This window comes from Centruroides vittatus, unplaced genomic scaffold (genome assembly GCF_030686945.1).
Source record: "Centruroides vittatus isolate TY-2023 unplaced genomic scaffold, ASM3068694v2 contig_3077, whole genome shotgun sequence".
In the NCBI taxonomy this organism is placed as follows: domain Eukaryota; kingdom Metazoa; phylum Arthropoda; class Arachnida; order Scorpiones; family Buthidae; genus Centruroides; species Centruroides vittatus.
In genome coordinates this window covers 255,383-278,412 of record NW_027121979.1, presented here as the reverse complement: position 1 = coordinate 278,412, position 23,030 = coordinate 255,383, and the positions used below count along the sequence as shown (strand labels likewise).

Below are 23,030 nucleotides of genomic sequence, written 5' to 3'. Positions count from 1 at the left end.
ATTTTAATAAAAATAATTTTTTTCGAATTGAATATTTTAGTTTATTCCTTTTGTATTTTTACAATCCTGGACTTTATTTCAGAATGTATAAAATATTTTAGATTTTCATGGTACATTCTAAAAAACTTAGAAGTTTGTTTCGAATATTATGTATTTTTATTCAAAATACAGTAATAAGGATTTCAGTTTGTGTACAGATTCAAATAAAATTTTGATTGATATATCAATAATGCATAAATCATATTCTATATAATTTTCATTTCATTAAAATATATATGTAGGTTATATATATAAAATCATAATACCAAGCATGTTGAATAAAATTTGGAATTTAGGAGAAAGATGAGACTGCACATTTTAAAATTTTTTTTACCATAATCAAAAGGCATTTCCTTTGAATCTAGAGGTCCTTGGGAAGTATATAAATCCTCTTACTATAATAAATTAATAAATAGTATTTGCTATATTTTTGTTTTCTGTTATAAAGATTTAAACTTTATTTTAAAAAAAATCAAATGTTGAAAAATTGAAATGTACCTCTGGAGAGTTGCAGTTTTTCTGAAAAGATTTTATAAACAAAAAACTTTTGTTTTCTTTTAAAGAGAGGTTTAACAAATAACTGTCACATATCACATGCATAATTCAGTTCTATTTGAAGATTTACACACTCTTCATGAGCTCATTCTTTGCAAATGCAATACAGTCTTCATAGAAGGACTTGCTGTATACTATGCAACAAATCACAATATTCTGTGAGGAAGCTATACAAATGCTATCTACCAATACATGTTGTAACCAACAACTCATACCATTTTTATGTTTGGGATTCTCCTTTTCTGTTTTTGCTTGATTTATCTTTTCTTCTAACTTGTAAGTGTGAAAATATACACCAAGTATTTTACTCTTAGGTACAAATGGACAATATTATACAACTGCTTATCTGTAGTATTTAATCCCCTGATGTTAATTTGATTTTAAATACTAGCATATTAATTCTAAAAAAAATTTGTTCTGAGAGAGTTTAGAATCTTTATCTAAGCAAAATTTCTGTTGATACCTTGTCATGTTTCACATTGCACAGTTATGAGAAAAGAATGGCTTTGCCACATATCTTTCATATCTTCAGAGTATAGGTAGTGTCATATATTGTAGAAAAGAAGAAAAAGCTCTCTCTCTGGGGCTATCTATCTTTCCTCCCTACATTTTGAAATCTGCACCACTTATAAGTTGTCCCTTTTTTCATTTACAATAATGAAACTAAATTACAATATTTTATCATAACTCGGGACAATTTTTATGAAGAAATTAATGTTTAGAACTGCTGAAAAATTATGTCCTTTTCATTGTTATTATTATTTATTTACTCAAATTTAATTTTTATTAAGTTTAATAATACTACTTTCCAACTACATCAATAGAATAACAAATAATAATTAGAAGTAAATTTTGAGTTTTTTTTCTTAATGAAATTAAACCAAATATTTATCATTAAATGAAACTTAAATAAAAATTAAATCATATTAAAAATTTTAGATGTGTTTCAAACTGTATAATTATCTTAATTTTTTAGTATTTGCAGAAATAACAATTACATTTTAAAAAATGATCAGATAAATCTATGCTGTAGTTAACACTAAATTAATAATATTGTGATGAATGCTGTAAATTATACTTTATAATAAGACATTTTAAAATTTTATCAAACACATACTTCACTCCCTGGAAAAGAAAGACTAATATGTCAATTATTGTGATATAACGTTAAATTTTTATAGAACATAAAATAACCGCTTAATACTTTATGATGCTGCTTTATGAAGTATCTATTAGGCACAGCTATTTTATCAAAAGAATTACAAAATGTTAATAATATATGAGAAGAAATTAGTAATGCTATTTACTCTATAGAAATGAGTTTTAACTAACAGAAAAATCTGTTTATTTGATATAAATGACAAGAAAAAGAAGAATTAGCAATTTAAAATTATTTTTAAATCAACTATTTTTACTTAAAAATCTATTGTAATAAACAAGCAATGATTTATTGTGATTTAAAATTTTTTGGATATATAAAATCCTTTCATTCAAGATCCTAAATATTTTATCATGATTTTATATGTCTGAAAAACAGGTATGTATAAAAGCATTTGATTTTTATAACTTTTTCATTACTATACAATAAAGAAATTTGCTATTACATTTCTTAAACATCTTATTAATTAAAAAATATGTTAAAATATTGTACTACATTTGAATCATTTGTACAATATGTCATCTTATCAGACCACTAAAAATTTAGACTTAAAATTAATTGTTAATTTCTATTTCTGCTTTTGTAGTAAATACAGAATATTCAACTTGCTTGCTCATTCACTCACGCATATGCACATATGTGGGCATGAACATACACTATAATTCAATTAACATTTAGCTTTTTCAAATATATAAGAGCGTTAGATATGTTTCTTTTTAATTGTTATCCAGTACTGCAATTTATTAATTAAATATTATTAATTAAATCAATAAAGTTGATTATGCAGATAAAAATGTCATAAATGCTTGGAAGATCTCACAGAAATCATGATTTGATGAACATAAAGAGAAAAATTAATTACATTAAATCAATGAAATAAATCTATACAATAACAAGAATAAGAAAAAAAAAACAATACAATCAAAAGAAATTATTAGGAATAAAAACTTGTATTTTAAAAAACTTCTTATCAACTAAAATCAATAGATACAATTATGAACAACTGCAGATAATGTGGATGAATACAATAGGTCTACATATTGCAATGTGATATAATTAAATTAATATAATAATAATTCAGATAATTAAATTATTAACTAATTAAATTAAAATTTAGTAATTGCAAAAGGCTTATTGACATGTGATAAATTAATTAAAAGCTGAGAATAAAAATTTTATATTTCACACAATATTTAATTTAAACAAAGTAATTCACTTAGGTTATAAACAGAAAAAAAAAAGCACAAGTCAGTTTTAAATAAAATTTATTTGATTTTTGCTTACTTCTTAAAATTTATAAAACTAACAAATGCAATTAACTTCACAAGTTTTCAATTTTTCTTTAGCTTCAATATTTATTGATTCTGGATTTCAGTTTAATAAATATTTCAATAGATTCCAATAATACACAATAATTTACTATTTCTGTACTAATACTCCTAACATTTCTTCTTTGATCAAATAGTGAAATATCAAGATTGATTTTAAAAAAGTTCATTTTTAGTTCAATAAACAATACTTTCTTATGGATTTTTATAGAATGATTTAAAAAAATTGGAGGATGACATATGAATGATGATAATATCCATAATTTGGAGAAGTATTTTTTGATTATATTTGATATACAACAGATGCTATCAAATTCGTAAACATTATTTTGATTTATGAAAAGAATGAACAGGTGAAATGGTAAGAGTATTAAAATAATAGATACATAAATAGTATCTACAGATAATAATATTACAAATAATAGATATAAAATTTTATTAAATTTTTCTCTTCAAAAACAGCAATTAATACGCAAAATTCTATGGCATTTACAGAGTTTGATTTAAAGTTCCATTTCAAAAAGCTCTATACTGCTTGAATAAAAATTGAAAGTATTAAAATTGCTATTTTTTACATTCTAAAATCCTTCATAATAGTCTTTCCATTGTCCCATAGAAACAAAGATTATATTCTTGATTTTTCATTTAATTCAATGAATAACTTTCATTCATATATGAAGAGTTGGCATCCAATTTAAAAAAAAAAACATTTTTGCTATGGCATTTATTCCTTACTAATCATAATATTTTCTGAAGCAGCATAAGACAAAACAATATCACTGTTGTTTATAGCATTGTATAGCATTGTATAGCATTGTTAGTCCATGCAAATCAAGTTAAATTCAAGCAACACCACCATGCATCCCATGCCATAGACTTGCTTTGCATGCCTGCTCTCTGCAAAAATCTACAAAAAATAAATGAAGAAAATATTGGTAGTTTAAACAGAAGCTTATTACTGTAACTAGTTTTAATAATCTATACATTTGTTAAATAGACTACAAAACCCATAGTTGAATGAAAAATTAAAACTTTTTATCATGTCTTAAAAATATTTATTTAGATTGGAACATATTTTAACTTTTAATAATGAAATTTTGAGACTGAATGATCATTTATCTTATTTATCATTTAATCTTGTTTGCTTTATAATTTTTAATTCCACCTTTAAAATTTTGTTTGTCAATGAATATATGCCTTTTAGAAATGCAAAAGTAATGTTGAATTATTTGTTGGACTATGAACCCAAAGTTGAGTTTTAATTAAACACTTGCCTTTATTTCCATCTTTATTTAGTATCAACTAAATAAAGATGGAAATAAAGCCAAGTGTTTAATTAAAACTCAACTTTGGGTTCATAGTCCAACAATCAACAAAACACAGTCTCAAAGAAGAAAAAGTTGAATTATTTGATTTTCCAATTCAGGAACTAAGATGTTGACTTGTATAACAATTCTTTATTCAAATCAGTTTAATTCAATTCACAAAATATTCTAAAAACAATTATAATTTACAGCACTTTTGTCTTTGAAACATTTATTTCAGACAGAAAATCTCTCATCAGTTGCTCATGTATTTAGTGCTCATAATGTGGGTCACCATCAGTAAAACTTGGTACATAGTTACATAATGTTTAATTAAATATGCCAAATTAGTGCATATCTTTTTTACTCTAAGGCAAAAGTTTTGTCTGTTTTAAATAGAATTTATTATTTTTGTTAATATGTGTATTTTAAAGGATAATTTGGTTAAATCAACATATAAGTTTAATTATATGGATACAATACAATACATATAAGATTTTTCTTTTATGTAATTATTAGTTTCCAAAATTAAACAAAGCCATCAATAAGTCTGTGAAATATAGCAGCAGCTATTGTTTTATGATTTGATATTACAAAATCATAAATTTGTTTAATGCTGTCTATAATGAAAAAGGTAAAAAATGAAAGCTTTATTTCATTATAGTTAGAAACCATTCACATACCACTGACTGAATGAATGATTTAAATACTAAAAGTAATATTACCAAATAAAAATTTCATGACACCTTAGCAACAGCATTAAGAACACATGTGAAACAGAAATTCTAAGAACCACTTTTGAATGACTGTTATAAATGAAATACAAAACTACCAAGAACTTTCGACATAAGTAAGAATAAAAAGAAGTACTATATTTTGAATTTGAGGCCTATCCAAAAATAGAATGGAAGGTCAATTTGACAGGAAAACTCAACTTCTATCATTTTTTTGGTCCATTTTTAAAAATCATTCTTATCTATGTAAGAATGATTAAATTTCCATTATTTTTTCCAAATAAAATCTGATGATGAAAATTTATTTTAACAAGATACAACCCAACATTGTAAAAGTTTTGAAAAAATATAGGATATAATACATCAGTGCATCAATAGGAAAATGTAATTACAATTTTTACATATTTTATTTCTGTATTGGTAAATTTTTTTGCCTGTGATATAATGATCTAAAAATCATTTCTTCTATTAATATTCTTTACTAAAACTATCTCAGTGTCATGTAATGTAAATTTATTACCTATTATGAAAAAGGAAATATATCAATTTATCACAATGTATAAGGCACTTGAGTTTTTGATGATATAAGACTTTTAATGCTGGTCTTTTCAATATTTTAATAATAATAATATCACAGCAAACTGTTTAAAGTTCATCCCAATAGTATTTTCCTGTCATCCACTTAATTATAATAAGTGGGAGATACTTCAAACCGATAAGAACGTCATAAACGTAGTAGTTTACGATGTGATGATTGAATGACGCGGTTTTTATAGTTATTCAACTTAAGTCATTTTCAAATAGGAAAACCGGGAAACGCAATCACAGATACGCGCGTATTGACGTCACAATAGCTGCCACATTTTGTTATTTCATCAAGTGCAATATCTGAAACATTTAACATTAATATTATCAAATCTTAAAGTTGGTAATTTTGATAATACGAGACTTATTCTTGCATCGCTCATTAAATACATATATATATATTAAATCATAGCAATAATTAAATGGCTTACCTGAAAAACTAGATAATGTTATTAATTATTTAAGGTAAAACGCATGCGGCAAAAAATTCGCCATTTTAAGACGATTTATATACTAATTTATACTTACATGTTAATAGACGTGTAAATATAAATTAGCATATTTATATTTACTAAGTGTTTGCTTCAATTACGAATTAATAATTAAAATAAATTTTTTTTAAATAGAAAAGAAACTTACAAGTGAAAATTTCATTCGATTTTTGTTAATATTGTCACGTTTATAAGGGCTTGTGTGTTAAAATAATTAGAATGTTTGAAGCCAGTTACGCTACTGGTTTTAAAATATTTTATTAAACACATACCTAAACTAAATTTTTATAGCTTTGCACATGTATATTAAAAAATAAAAACGAATTATACTCATTAAACATGATGAAAGTGACAGTTTTATTTCGGTTTAAATTTATTTATTATTCAACGCTTATTGTAAAAAAACAAAAACAAGAAAGAAAAAAGCAAATCAATGAATTTAAATGGACTACACCGTGGCACCAGTATCGTAAATATGGGTATTTTTGTTACGTCTAGTTTGCTTCTAAACTTACATACATTACTGATGCACCCCAGATGTACGGATGAGGTCACCTGAAGGACAAAATTTAAGGTATATCACGTGCTTGGCGTCACAGATAAATGTTTACCGTCATCTAATTAAAATTTATTATAATATATATTACATATTAAATTTGCAGAAAATTATTAATGTCTGAATTTCATTTTTTGTGAATTACACAAAATGTAAATTTTTGCGTTACGGTTGTAGAATCTTTAAGATAAAACAGGTTTCAATGATGGATGAATCTGTCTAAAATTATCCATTTATATCCTGTTCATTCATGGGGATGATTAGGTTCTTGCCCTGTACTCAATGCTCTCGTGTAGGTTTACCTTGAAATTTGTTAAATCCAACTAATATGTATGTTTAAAATTCTGCTTAAATAAATGTAGAATAATAATAATAAATTTCTTAATTTTTCATTTATAAATATTTTAGTTACTATAAGTATCTTATTAGCTTCTTCCTTATTTATAATATACATTGTAATGATTTACAATCGATAAATGTTTAAAAATTACATTGAAATAATATTGAGTGAGTTAGTTAATACCGTAAACAAAGTAAAAAGTTTGGAAATAAATTCGTTGGAAGTCGTTCAGTTTCGGTATTTGAATTTAACAATATAAAATATATAACTTATTATTGGATTTTAAAAGCGTGTCTATGCTTACGAAAGATCACTTATGAGAAAATCTACCGAACAAATGTAAGTTCGTCTAGACATCGTAAATTTCCAAAGTACTGTGACAGGTAGAACTGTTTAAATTTGAAAAATAATACATTTATTATCCAGGTTTTATAGCTTTGATGCTATTATTTCTTTTATGAGAAAATAAAATAATGATAATGTATGTGATAGTGCTAAGATTATTTCAGTTGTATAGATAATACACGAGAAAGCATAATTATCTATCTTAAAAAATAATTAAATAAATAAATATAATCTGTAACTTTCCATTTTGTACTGATAAAAATAAGAATAAAATATATTTTATTCAGGAAACAGATTGTGCACTTGGCTTAGTTTCGAATTTAGCAATTGCTTGTCGTTTTTCCCATTACCAAAACGGGAGGAAACCACAAATCTTAATCTATATTCATAACAAATAAAATGTTATTTAATAATTGAATCGAATTGCACGAATATTTTTCGCGGAAATTACCCCTGACGTCACATCACTTCTTAAAATCTAAATTAGGATAAATAACACTTTACAAAAACGATAAGGAAGTTCCAACCGAGTTTTGCTTTCCAGTTATATCCATTAATTAAAAAAAATATATTTGAATGAGTCACCTAATACTTTAGGAGAAAAAGGGTCAACGAAATGTTAGGGGCCAAGAAAGGGGGAAACTCGATAACACCCTTATAGAACGGGGGTCTTTCGGGAGCCCTTTATCTAAAATGTGGGTACCCTCATTACGCATATATATTTATATCTACGTACACACACGCTTAAAACTTTATCTTTAGATCTTTGTATTCCGGTATCAGGACGGGTCAAAGAGGGATGAGGCGGGAGAAATGCAGTTCATTCACTTAACCCTTCTATTAGCCTCACTTAACATTGCGGAATCGCGGTCATTTACAAAACAAATAAAACAGACTAGACGCATTCTGACGTATCTACTTACAGGTATTAAAAACCATCTCTATAAAAGAATAAGGTCACGTAGACACTTATAAAACTTTCAATATCAAAAAAAAAGAAGAAAAGAAAAAGCGGAGATCCCCATAACCCACGTGATCAGAATTGGAAAAAGTGTAAAGATGCCGAAGTAATAAATTCATCTTCCAAAAAATAGTTGGAGAAAAGCGAGGTCGAGTGTGTGTGTGTGTGTGTATGTGTGTGATGCCAGACGACCCAAGTTATGCGCAGGTCCCGAACCGCCTAGTAACAGCTTTAGAGACAGAGGGGGGTGGAATAGCACGCTATATATGATGAAGCAGAGGCAACCTGTAGCTTCAGAGATGGATCCACGACTTGTCACGCTGTTGCTGATAGCCTTCATCGGTTGTCTGGTGAGTGGCATCGTTGGGATGGCAGTGCCTTGCAAGAATTGCGCTGTCCAGAAACAAAGGACTGAAGAAACATTATCTGCGGAACAATTGAAGAATGCACGTATTGAACTGATCAAAAAGCAAATTTTGAGTAAGTTAAAGTTGGAGCATCCACCTAAATTAAACAAATCAACCATCCCAAATATTATAACAAATGGTGTCATATTGGGGAATCCAGAAGAAGAGGTTGTGATCCATGATGGAAATATAGATGATTATTATGGAACCACACAGAATATTGTGCTACTTTCTGAGAATAGTAAGTATCTATCATCACTGTAGGATGTTTTTTGATTGATATTTATCATTTAAATTTTTTTATGCAGGAAGTGTGAGTTTAAAAAATCTATTTCTAAATATAACATTGCAGATTATGTAAATCTATTATCATTTTTGCAATATTATTTGTGTAAAAAGCATTATATTGCTCTAAACACTATAATATAAACAATAAGTTCATACTGGTGATAAATATTCTAGATGATTCGATAGCTATAAAAAGTATAGACTAATCAATGGGTTTTTTAGATATTTGGGTTTCTATTTAATCAGGTTCAAGTGTCAAATTTGAACCACGTGTTTGCTTGTCCTTGAAATTAGCCTAGAAACTTCTAGACAATCTCCTTCCTTTAAGAAAAAAAACCAATATAGTAAGGGAAAAACACGAATATACTAAAAAAGAATGAGGTCAATTTAACTTTTTTAAATTAGGTAATTAGGATCAGTTATAAACAAAAACTTTCATGCCTATGGTCTGTTCTACATCATATTTTTTTAAACGTTTTTCAAGAGACAAAGAAGCAAATTGACAGATCTGATTTAGTTAGATCATTATTACGTGAATTAAAAATCACATCTTGTTATTTAAAAGTAACTTCTAGTAATTAATTTATATTACTATTTATTATGTTGTCTTTTTATTATCTGTTTGAACATTGATTAAGAAATAACTGCATGAAAAACTGCAAATTACTCAACTTTGTCATCAATTTCGTGTTTATAACCCAGTTTTGCATAACAACGTTGAGAGAAAATCAACGCATGTTCACACAGTTATGAACAGATCTTAATAATATTTTTAGTATATAGCAACTAAAACAAGTACATTCCAAACACAAACATAACCGGGGGACTTTAAAATGATTATAAAACTGTAGTTTGTTATTGCTAAATTCAAACTGTCATCCCATCACGTGATTCGATACATATCATGGAGTCAAACCAAAATCAACAAAGTTGACAAAAATTATGAGGCATTCGTCCAGATTACGTAATTTCACCTTGTTTCAATGTGTTAAGGTCAATAAGCTCCAAAGTCGGCGAATAGAACTGCTACTTTCGTTTTCCAATTGTTTTAAGACTCACTTTCTGTTATAAGCCAAGAACACTTTTTAATTATGCCTAGCGTGTTATTTTTAAATTATTGATATTGTTTCTATTTAAAATTACCGAATTTTTTCCGGCTATATTTTTAAAATTATTAATAAAATTATTTCTATTTTTTAGCCACGTCTCATCTTTGTCCACAAGCAACATCTCAGTCAGTCTGTTTTTATTTCTACGTTGATCCGTCTAAAGTTTCTACGGAATCAATAGCCTCCGCTTATCTATGGATATATCGCAAAGAGCAAGAACAACGCAATCTGACATACACCCTCTATAACATCCAGTATAAGACAAACGAAAGCGAATATTGGCAAAGAGTATTGCGAGAAGATCGTATGGAATGGGTGAGGCCGGGCTGGTATAAGATTAACATAGCTCGAACATTATCCAATTGGTTAAATTCTTATCAGATTTTCAAAATGGACTGCGACGGATGCGACGATCAGCCGATAGAAACCGATTCTGATAATCGGCCATTCATTGTTATCAATACGGATGCGACAATGCGTGTCAACAGACGAAAGCGTAACGTAGATTGCACCGAACAATCGACGGGTTGCTGTCGCGAACAATTTTTTCTGGCATTCTCCGATATCGGCTGGAATGATTGGATAATACAACCACCCGGTTATACCGCTAATTACTGTAAAGGAAACTGCATAGATGATGCCAGTCTGACGAGATTTCATCACACCACCGTTATACAGCAACACCTTCAAAAAATGAAAGCTAAAAACGAAAGTACACCGTTATCTTTATGTTGCTCTCCTTCCAGGTTGTCTTCTATATCTTTAATATACATGGACGAAAATCAAGCTATTTTTCAGAAGGTTCTGCCCAATATGATTGTAGAAGCTTGTGACTGTGTATAAAATTTGTAAAACACATTGTTTCGCTGTTACGCTTTGTGTATGTTACAGGACGTAGACGAGGAAAACACAATGTTCCATTCTTTTATTTATATAAATTATATGTTACGGTGTGAATGAGTATCGCAATTATGCAATTTCCAAGAAGTAAAACTGTGAACTTCGTTAAGAAGTTGTTATTGTTGCACTGCCGGCAGTGTGAAGGTTTATTCAGTCTCTTTTATTTAAAACGTGTGAGTGACTTTTTTCTATGAGAGACGAATGAAACCGGCATATTTATCACAAAAATTATGGAACTCGAACCCACCTGAATTATGAAAAAAATCACATCATATAAGGCACGGTTTGTTTTTTTTTATTGAATAAAAATGTGGACTTATATGACTTATAGTTTGTTTTTTAACCTGTTTTTATTAAAATATAATTAAAAGACATCCGTGACATAATTTTAATCTTTGATTTTGAATCAGAAAAACTGGTTAAAATACATAAGAATTTGAAATTTTTTAATGGTAACTTTATAAATTAATTATAAACATAAACAATAATCAAAATTATACTTATACTCGAAGCACCTACACGACCGAACAATTCCGTTTTAACATAGTGACGATAGCTTCCCAGCATTGCGACTCTACTTCAAGGAAATACGAACTTTACAGAGGACTTTTCTATTTAAAAGTCTCATAGAAAGTAAGCCAACGTCAAAGAAAACTCATGATTTAATATAATTAACCTTAAGTATTATACCGATCGTCCTGTAAGAATTCTTTACGACTGTATAAATTTATCGATTATTTTAATCAATATATCAGATAAAAATTGCGAAAAAACAACAGATAAATATAACAATATATTGATGAATTTTATAAAGTAAATTTATAAATAAGAAAAAGTTATTTAAAATTTAATTATTATAGCTCTATTTAAATTTTCAACAAGCGAAACAACCGTTAATTCATAAATAAGGATAGAATATCGTTAAAAAATTATAAGAAAATAATATATAATTTTTGTAATTATTGGAAATGAATTATTTAACTGTAGATATGTTCAATTTTTATTCTACTCTTACCTGAAGGCTTGAATGGAACAGCTATACAGCTGTATATAACAGCGATCCGCTAGAACAGAGGTCACGCAAGAAAGGAATAGTTACTGTAAGACTCTAATAATATACACTTTGATAATATCGATGACGTTCTAATCTATATAATATTAGATAATCACGATTTAGCTCGTCTTTTATCGGTCCTCTCTCTTTTTTTTATAATTAATGTTTGCTGTAAAATGAAAAAGTGACAAAATATATTTAGAAACGGTCGCTATGACAACACAGTTTTTCCTCAAAATTAATCACTGCCATCTGTTGATAGAGAAATATTCCTTTATAACAAATTGAAATAATTAAATTCTTTTGAATTAATAGAATGGAATTCATTCTGTATATATTAAAGTTATCTTACGATGAAAAATTGTTATCGTATGTTTGTTCCTCGAATGTTAATCATACGAGAGATCGAGTTCAAAGTTCATTAGCTTATCTTAATGAGGTTATATATAAATATAGTCATAAGGATACACTGGCATTTCAATTGTATCTTACAGGAAAGAGGAAACAATTGACGAATTAATTAAATTAAACTTTGTAGATTTAAGTTTATAAGCAACAGATGGCGCCATTAATAAAATGAAATTTAATAATTATTCTGTTACTGTAAGGTTGTATCGTTATATCTGACAAATATACAATTTATAAGATTTATAGAATTTTTGGGTTAAGTATCAGCAATGACGTCAATTATGAGTAATAAATTAACTAAAAAATCTAAGATTGTTTAACTGTGTGACTTGATAAGGTTACTTATATATATGTATTTCATCATACATCGTTCTATATTGACAGTTTTAATTGATTAGAAAACGGGTCAAGAACTCAAACTCATCATAAATGAGGACTGACCTCAGAATTGTTTTCGTCATAGACACAAAAAACGAAAATTCTGTAAATTATCTCATAATAATTAATGAATCTTTGCTTTATATTACATTGAGAAATTTTCAAAGATTTTTCTCAATTCTCAATGAATTCTTCAATTTTATTTGCTCCCTTGTTTCCAATATTGAGTATATGTAAAACATCTTACGCTAACTATTATACAGTATATATATATATATATATACACTGTAAAGTAGATATTAGCAAAGATAAAATGAATTCATTTGAATTGTTGAAGGCACTAAAAGAAAGTTGTATTTGTAAAAATAAAAGTATCACATAATTTGATATCATTTCCTACTGTATTTTTTGCACATAGATTCGGAAAATCATTTGAAAGAAGGTGCGGTGAAAAATTTAATGGGTGGGTTCAAAATTTATAGTTAGTCTACTGGGCGTGAGCACAAAGTAAGGCACATCTCCATTTACGTGTAATGTGAACATTAATTTTACATTTAAAAAAAAATTAACAATCAGGTTTCAATATATAATAACTTTGATAGAGCAGTTGAAAAACGCTAATTTTTTTTTTTTCAAGTCACTTTACTTGATCCGGGATAATTAAGAAATATATGACCAATCCTAACAAAAAGAAACCTTGGAACAGGAGTTACCAACCTTTTTCTTCCATTGACCCCCATATAGAAAATTTTCTCTTCAATCCACCTCTTAAAATTTTTTCTGTTATTTTCCAAGATTTTATTTAATCTATCAAGTAAATTATTAAATCAGTTAATGAATCTCCCATACGATTGTTATTATTTGAAAATTATCTGAAATTTTCGAAAAAAATACAAGTATCGGATTTTTAGTATAATAGAGGAGCTTTTCATTCTTTTTGTGATTTAGTGTAATTTATCAATTTATTAATTTAATATATCCTTCGTATAGAGAGTGTACACTTCGTACTAACTAAATAATAATAGCGGCCGGATGGCCGAGCGGTCAAGGTGGTAGCCTACCGCTCTGGGGGACTCGGGATCGAATCCGAGCGGGTCGAAAAATCCCCAGGAATTTTTCGGGGGGTGGTCCGTTCGGATATGTCGGGCCTCGTCCCTCACCACCCGGTCGCCCCATTGTGGGCCTGGCCGAACCCATAATGGGCCTACTAAAAGAGGCCCTCTTAGTGCCCACAGGGCAGAAAGAGTTTAAAAAAAACTAAATAATAATATATATTATATAATTGGTTAATATTTAGTCTTTAAATTACTCAAAGATGGATAATCAAGTCTTGATAAATGCGTGTCATGTAATTATTTTTGGAAGGAGCAGAAGCTCTAAGGTTATGGTGCAGGCCTTAATTTTGGTGCCCCGGGCGAGTGCTCAGTTAGCCCGCTCCTTAATCCTGCATTGGCTGCAAGCAACAAATGTTTTACTTGTGTAAGACTCTTTCTACACGAGGTACAGAGACTTTAGCGATGTGGGTATACTGCTCAATATGGTCCCCCATTCTAAAGATGTAATTAATGTCGACCGTAATTGATCTTGTGATGCCTTTTTCTGCCCTGTAAGCTCTAAGAGAGCCTTTTTATCATATTTATCATGGGTTCGGTTGGGCACAATAAACGACCGGGTAATGAGGGACGAAATCTGACATATCGAGGATTTACCGCATGGATACATCGAATATAAAAATTTCCTGGAGTTTCTTAGTTTCTTACAGTTAACATTAAAAAATATTATATCTGAAAAATTTAAGATATATTACAATTCATAGACTTTTAAGGTCAATATTTTATATAATCTTTTATATTATATAATATATATTATTGAAATGTTCTTTGATGAATTATAATTAACACTTCATTTGATGGGAAAAGTAGATATATTTTCTATAATTTACAACAGATATATATATCTGTTATATTAACCATATATATATATATATATGGTTAATGTTACCTTAGATAGCCAAGATGGCGGCTCGTCTCTAATTCCAGCAAGGAAGCAGTGGGACGCACGTTCTAATCTAACCTAAGCAAGTCTAATAATTTGGTTGCTAATAATTATGGTAATTTATTAGAATAGTTTTTTTTTTGTTTAACTCTTTCCGCCCTGTGGGCACTAAGAGGGCCTCTTTTAGTAGGCCCATTATGGGTTCGGCCAGGCCCACAATGGGGCGACCGGGTGGTGAGGGACGGGACCCGACATATCCGAACGGACCACCCCCCGAAAAATTCCTGGGGATTATTCGACCCGTTCGGATTCGATCCCGGGTCCCCCAGAGCGGTAGGCTGCCACCTTTACCGCTCGGCCATCCGGCAGAACGTGCGTCCCACTGCTTCCTTGCTGGAATTAGAGACGAGCTGCCATCTCGGCTACCTAAGGTAACATTAACCTAAAAAAGTCATCGTACTACCCAGGGCCGGATTATCGAATAGGCAAAGTAGACAAATGTCTAGGGCCCGTAATTCGGAGGGACCCGGCTTCAGTGCAGAAGATTTCTCTGTTTCAAAACGAGTTAAAAATTATTTAAGAAATTCGATAGAACAGAAAAGGCTGTATTTAACAATTCCTACTAAGCTCCGCTCGACTAGCCATTACCTAAAAAAAGAAAGGTCAACAGCCACCCTTGCGTCAGAAGTAACGTACGCCACGAGATCTCTCGCACCATCTAGAAATATTCCTAGGGCCGCCTCTCGTGGTTAGTACTGATGTATGGTTATGATTTATTTTCTAAATCTAAACTTATACGTCGCGACATCGCATATTCGATATAGCGTTCGAGTTGCTCGAGTGCGAAGATATTACAATTCAATAGTGTTTTATAAAAGAGTTAAAAAGGGTGACACTACGGTGTGACTTGCGGCCGAATGGCCGAGCGGTCAAGGTTAGCAGCCTGCCGCCCTGGGGGACCCGGGATCGAATCCGGACGGGTCGAAAAATCCCCAGGAATTTTTCGGGGGGTGGTCCGTTCGGATATGTCGGTCCCCGTCCCTCACCACCCGGCCGCCCCATTGTGGGCCTGGCCGAACCCATAATGGGCTTGCTATAACAGGCCCTCTTAGTGCCCACTGGGCGGAAAGAGTTACAAAAGAAAAAAAAGAAAAAGGGCGTGACTTGGAGTGACACCACGATATCCGCACCGGGTGTCACCCATGCTAGCTACGCTAATGTCACATTATATAAGATTTGTTTAGAAGCAACTTATTTAAATGGGGCCCCAATTTAAATTTTGTCTAGGGCCCGCTAGAGGCTTAATCCGGCACTGGTACTACCTATAAATTCTATCGATGCATGGACGAAGTGAATTACGAGATTCTATACATCAGTGGTTCAAACAAAATTTGCCTGTATTGTACATAAATTTGGTTAATGTTACCTTAGGATCCAAAATGGCGGCCAGGGAAATTTTTCCCTACTTCGGAGACTGCGGCGGGGAAAAATTTTTTCCCTAGAGTCGTGACGTCGACGCCGTTGAGAATTTTTCCCCGTTCGGTTTCAACCCTGAGATCGACGTTGCCGAGTATCCTTTTTTTTTTTTTTTTTTTAACTCTTTCTGCCCTGTGGGCACTAAGAGGGCCTCTTTTAGTAGGCCCATTATGGGTTCGGCCAGGCCCACAATGGGGTGACCGGGTGGTGAGGGACGGGGCCCGACATATCCGAACGGACCACCCCCCCCCGAAAAATTCCTGGGGATTATTCGACCCGTTCGGATTCGATCCCGGGTCCCCCAGAGCGGTAGGCTGCCACCTTTACCGCTCGGCCATCCGGCCGTTGCCGAGTATCCTGTAACCTCGAAACGGCGACGGTCGTGTGTAAATTTGCGACGGTAGAGGGAGCCTTTTCGTGACGTCGTGCGAGAGTAATATCGGCGGGAAATTCGTAGTTGTGTTACGAACGAATATGCAAATGCTCGATCTGTGACGTGATTTCTGTTCATTTCAATGCAATTTTATGCAAATCGACTAGTTTCCAGTTGGAATCGTTTACTGCAGTGTTGCGACGAATTGCGTATTGGAATATTTGCTGTTTATTTTTCTGGTTACGATATTTCATTTTTTTTCTTCACCACCTCCCCGCGTTTAGTTTATTGCCAATTATTCGATAATGAGTAGTTTTGCCGATTTGAGTTTCAACGACGAATTTCGGTCGAGTTGCACCACACGTGATTTCTACAAGTTAATGGAAGACGTCTTCTTGGAGCTAGGTTTGCCTCCCCGTATCGATAACGCATTGAGATTTCCGAAATTTGCTGTAAAATTAGGCATACAGCCGACCGAGTCCGTTTGCATTCCGTGCGATTCTAAATGCAAATTATATCATCGGAGTAATAGAAAAAGCTGTTTCTTGCGAAGTAGTAAGTGCGGAACGAAGACTTCTGCCTTTGAAGGAACATTTAAAAGTAATTTTGGCCACATTTCTTGGGGTTGCATTCTGTCGTTTATATGGCCAAGTAGTAATAAATCGAACAGAGGGAAACGCCAATCGACCAATAAAAGAGCAGCCGAATCGAAAAGAACAGAGAAGAAAAGAGCCGTACCAAGAGAAAAGGAAAGTATCCAAGCTGGCAAAACCGAAGAAAGAATGGATCGGAAAGGAAAAAAAAGTAGGAAGAAGTAGGCAACCACCATCGAAAAGTGAGTAATTTTTTTTTTATTTATTTATTTCGGTTAACGTCCGCGGAGTCTGCAGAGAAATTCAAGATGGCGGCCGGAACCGCGGCCGTCTTGAATGGAGGGAAAAATTTTTTCCCCGTCGCAGTCTCCAACGTAGGGAAAAATTTCCCTGGCCGCCATTTTGGATCCTAAGGTAACATTAACCATAAATTTTACCCCTCTTAAGAACTGCAGTCTTACGATTCACATCTCTCGTCTTTTCATCTACGATAGGCAGCGTCTCCATAGAGGGTGGCACCTGCAATCCACGGCCACCTAGCCTTCCATGTGTCGTTCACGTTGTCTTTCGGGTCGGAAATCACTATTACATATCCTTGGTTATGACAAATTTAACACGTTTAACACACATTTACACACATTTACACACTTTAAACGCACATCTGAACAACATATAAACCCTTTACAAAATTTTTACCTCACTTACACAATGTTAACACACCTTTAATACACTTTTTTGACATTTAACACGCATTAAACACATTAAGGACACGTTTAACATGTTAATTACCATTGACAAACTTTCCTCCTCGATAACTTTAGACTTCGAGTAAATTGTACAAACTTTAAAAATACACAGACACTTTTAAAAAAATTAACAACGTGCATAATCCGTCTACATCGTGACCAAAATTTGAAATTCATATTATTCCTCATGTTTCCTGAACGGAATTTTTTGATGGATATTTGCATACGAAGGCATCATTACTACCAGCGCCATCTACATTTTTTTTCTAAAAACACTTGCCATCGAGGATACCGGAAGCGCCGACATTTTGTATACCTAGGCTCACATTAACCGCAAAGTGATTACTTTTTATTGAAATAAATAACTTTACACGTGGACTTCACGAGAAAACGACACGACTGACTTGCATGCAGATTGTTTACATTAAAAAAAAAAAAGTTAACTCTGCTGCTACGCGACAGAGGGAGCCTTGTCATATTTTTTTTTTATTACAACAAAAGTAAATAAAATCTTGGACACTGCAAAAACAATATTCCTACAAGTTTACCGACCTCCTCTTACGCTGGTGTCGCTGCTAGGGCTAACACGACAAACAGAAACATCATACAAAAACGGTACAAAAAAACCACATTCAAGTGCTGGCACACACGCTGTTTCCAAAAGAAAACATTAACATTAACCAGGACGAAATTAGAAATACACTCACGACAAACATAAAACCGAGCCAGCTAGGGATTTCTGTAAAAGCAGTTCGAAAAATTAGGAACAACGGAGTTTGCATTCAATTAAAGAGTGTGTTCTTTTATTCCTCCGCGTAACTCCACGCGAGCCACATCCGTTTAAAAATTCCTGCGGAACGCGTTCCTAAATTCCGGTGGGAGTGCGCGCCGTCGAACGGCAAAAACGGCCGCTTGTAGCAGTAGTTTACGGTGGAAAGCAACATGGCGTCCTCCGTGGCTCAGATAGTTTCGTTTCCGGGTCCATTATGTGATTTTATGAATGAAAATTGAGAAATTGTGAAAGCGCGAGTTAGCGCACGCTGTGATGTAAGTGTCTTTACGAATTTTTTTCGAATGGTAGCCAGCATTCTAATTTTTTTCGTGGCTATTTTGAATGCTCTTTCAACAAATAATCCATTTTATGGTTAAAATTTTACAATCGGGACCCTTCTTTTGATCTTAAAAGCTCATATTTTAGAATTATAGATTCCTCCATCACGATACTATCGATAGTGCGGGCGCCGCCATCTTTCTTTCTTTCACCGTCGTTCCTAAATGCCTACAAACAGCAGCGCACTCCCGTAGTAGAGGAGACGCAGAGTGACCGCTATTAAAAAACGCACCCAAATACAAAAAGTGATAACCAGAAAATGGTGGCTGCCATTAACTCAGTCAAAACATTAACGGATAGGTTAGATATCATATACTCGGCAGCCAAATAACCGAAGGTTATTCTGTTAAATGTCCCGGACGACGTTGTTACTAGCGACTTCATTGAGGAACTATACAACCAGAACACTGCAATAAATACTACACATACTCTTCAGGAAGCGGCCATCAGAAGTTCTACACTCACTCCGTCTAACACAGACAATGACCATAACTTCACCTATATTGAGATTTCGCATGCCATCTGTTCGCTCACCAATAACAAAGCCCCAGGTCTTGACGGCATAACCACTAGGATGATAAAACACGCGTTTGAGGCCAATCCTACAGCGTATGTTATTCTCTTTAGAATCTGCTTGAACACTGGCCTTTTTCCTACTTAGTGGAAAAAGGCTAGTGTTAGATTGATCCCAAACCCACCAGCGCTAAAACTTACAAAAAATACAGATGGATTGCCTTCTCCCAACTCTGGAAAGTGTTAGAGGTCTAATGATTAATAGGATTACATGGCATCTACGCAAGCGTAGAGCCCTGAATCAGAATCAGTTCGGCTTCTCTAAAAACTGATGCCATCCATCAGGTCATTAACTAGATCCACCAGACTAAACAAAACAATCAGCATACCGCAATTATCACTATTGACTTTAGAGGCACCTTCAATCACACCTGGTGGCCTTTTATTCTGCACACATTACATGCTCATCACTGCCCTCAAATCTTTACAAACTTCTTCAGTCCTATCTTAGTAACAGGAGTGCAGGTGTTTATACAACACAAAATAACAGTCATACCCATCACTCGAAGCTGTTCTCAGCAGTGCCGGATTAAGCCGCTACTCGGCCCTAGAAACATTTAAATTGGGGCCCGATTTAAATAAGTTGCTTCTAAAACATCTGAAATAATATCAGTTAAATTTTTTATTAATAAGCGAGAATAAAAACACTAATACAATAATAATTGTATAATAAAAAGTTTCTGGTATAATGAAAAATATATAAAAAGATATATAATTGTGACCAGAGGGTCCGCACGTCTTCGATGCCACGTCAGGATGACACTACGACACAGAAGCCGCGACGGCGATTTGTGTTTTATTATTATAGTAGAGCAGGGGTCGGCAACCTTTTCTGGACAGCGGGCCATTTTCGAAAAAAAAAAATATATATATATTTTTAAGCGGGCCGCACAGTCAGATGTTTTATAATGTAGTATGTAGCTTAAATAGGTTTTTAAAAAATCAAATATAAATATTATTTAAAAAAATAAAAAATAAAAACTAAAAAAAATTAGTAACAATTTTATTTACATGTATAACAACATCGGAGAACAAAAAGTGACAATTCTTAAAAAAGAAAATAATTTATTTTATTCAAATAAAAATAACATTAAAATTTAATGCGATTTTTGTCCTTGAATGTTTTTCGATAATTCATTTATGTCGGGATGGGTTTGAGAAACTGAAACCCTTAAATGTTTTGCAAATTTTCATCAGTCAATTTCGTTCTATATTTCGATCATATTATCAAACAGTGCCGTAACTAGGATTTTGGACGTCTATGGCAAAGAATAAAAATGGCGCCTTTTTAATTTTTGTTATGAAATAAAAATAAAAATGGTGGTTTATTTTTGAAATATATGTTTGTAGAAATTACAGATCATAAATACTACATAAATATAAATATAGACTTTTTTTGTGTTATTAATTTCGAATACATATTATTCCGAAACCTCGTTGGCGCCTATGGCGGGGGCCACGTTGGCCATACCCTAGTTACGGCTCTGTTATCAAATTAAATATTTAATCAAATATTATTGATCCTATTTCGATCATATATTATCAAATATTATCAATAAAAACTTTTACTACTTTTTGTTACTTTTTATTTATAAAAAATAATAATAATAATACAATCAATATATTTCATAATATAACAAATAATAATAAGGCTGTACTATAGATTACCACCTATGGAATTTCAGGACTTTGATTATATATTTGAACTCAGGGGACCGAGACGAGTTCAACGGTACCCTATTTTTGGACCGGAGACGAAAAATAAAAAAGTTACCATACTTTTTTAATGCTCTCATGAAGACGGCACCATAGTTGCTAGTACTGCCATCCTGCGGTAAAGTCTGCAAACCATGACGCCGGACTACGGTCATCTCCAGTAGGGTTAAACACGCGATACGAGAGCGGAGAGAGCGACGCGACTTCCGATCATTGCGCGATCGCCATTTCGGTTAATGTTACAATATGGCAGCGAACATGGCGGCCGTTCCCACTGTTCGTGCTCCCGACTAACCTCCCGGAGGGGAGCCGCCGGCAGGCCGCCATGTGCTAAACGTCACTAGTTATTGATTCACGGTAGTTCTTGAACAAAGTTAAAAAAAAGGGGGAAACGTCTACTAAAGGCAATTTTAACGGCAAGTGACGCGACTCTCGATCGCGATAGCGAGGTCAACTTAGCGGAGAGAGCGACGTGACTCCCTATCATCGCGCGATCACTGGAAAAAAGTACGATAACTTTATTATTTTTCGTCTCCGGTCCAAAAGTAGTGTATCGTTGAACTCATCTCGGTCTCCTGAGTTCAGATATATACTCAAAGACCCGAAATTCCATAGGTGGTAATCTATAGTATCCCCAATAATATTATAAAAAATAAAAAAGCCTTCCTAATTTTTACTTTACCATATAAAAGTTATATTGCATGGTGGGCCGCACAAAAACTTGCAACGGGCCGCGTGTTGCCGACCCCTGCAGTAGAGCATCGATTATCCGACCCTCGATCAACCGTCATATCGGTTAACCGACCGCGTTCTAGTCGGCAAATTTAAATGTCCGTCAGTGATGTGGCGCTACAATATTTGGCTATGTCTTGGCTATTTTAATATTATTTTTGTTAAATTTTTGCGTGTTTTAGTTGGCAACACTGGCTCAACCATGAAAGGGAGGACAGGATTTAAACCAGGCTTATTTTCTATTTTTCTTTCCTTTTGGATAATTATGCTGTTTAAGGAAATATGAGTTTATTAAATTCCTCTATAAGTTCACACTCTCCCTATATTTATCTTGTTCAAATTTTCAAACGTTAATAAATTACTTATTATTCATCCACTCGAGTTCAAATACATTTTTTTAAACTTGTAGTGGATGACACTTGATGTTAATACAGTTTTTTCAAATATTAATTCATTAATTAATTAAATTTAAACTGTGGCGCCCGTCAGCGACCAATATGCTGATTCCGACCGATAGAGGGCGCGAGGAGAAAAAAGCGAACTTTGAAATTATTTAATAAAAAGTAACTAAAATAAAATTTTTCTTTGTTGACCTTAGTAGGAATTGACTTTAAAAATTTTTTTAATATTATTACTTGTTTAATTATTTTTTAAAAAAGAAGGTATATTAATAGCTATTCAGAAAACGCATAACATTTTCCCGGGCGATCCGTATATAAAGTGTTATAAACAAAAAATTATAGAACTACTTACCGATTGTGCTCCGTTCGAGAC

General features: G+C 32.3%; 2 protein-coding genes across 2 annotated transcripts in view; one reads left to right on the top strand and one right to left on the bottom strand.

The window, feature by feature from the left end:
* Ctns (Cystinosin) overlaps nucleotides 1–12,197 on the bottom strand; it is a 31,395-nt gene extending 19,198 nt beyond the window's left edge. The window contains exon 1 of the mRNA XM_067267723.1: nucleotides 12,117–12,197. The gene's annotated coding sequence lies outside the window, so the exon portion shown is untranslated. The remainder of the gene's footprint in view (nucleotides 1–12,116) is intronic.
* LOC136973038 (growth/differentiation factor 8-like) lies at nucleotides 8,640–11,431 on the top strand. Its single transcript, XM_067267721.1, has 2 exons — nucleotides 8,640–9,045; nucleotides 10,293–11,431. The coding sequence occupies exons 1-2, from the start codon at nucleotides 8,664–8,666 to the stop codon at nucleotides 11,042–11,044; spliced, it is 1,134 nt and encodes a 377-aa protein (XP_067123822.1). The 5' UTR covers nucleotides 8,640–8,663; the 3' UTR covers nucleotides 11,045–11,431.
* Nucleotides 12,198–23,030: the final 10,833 nt, after the last annotated feature.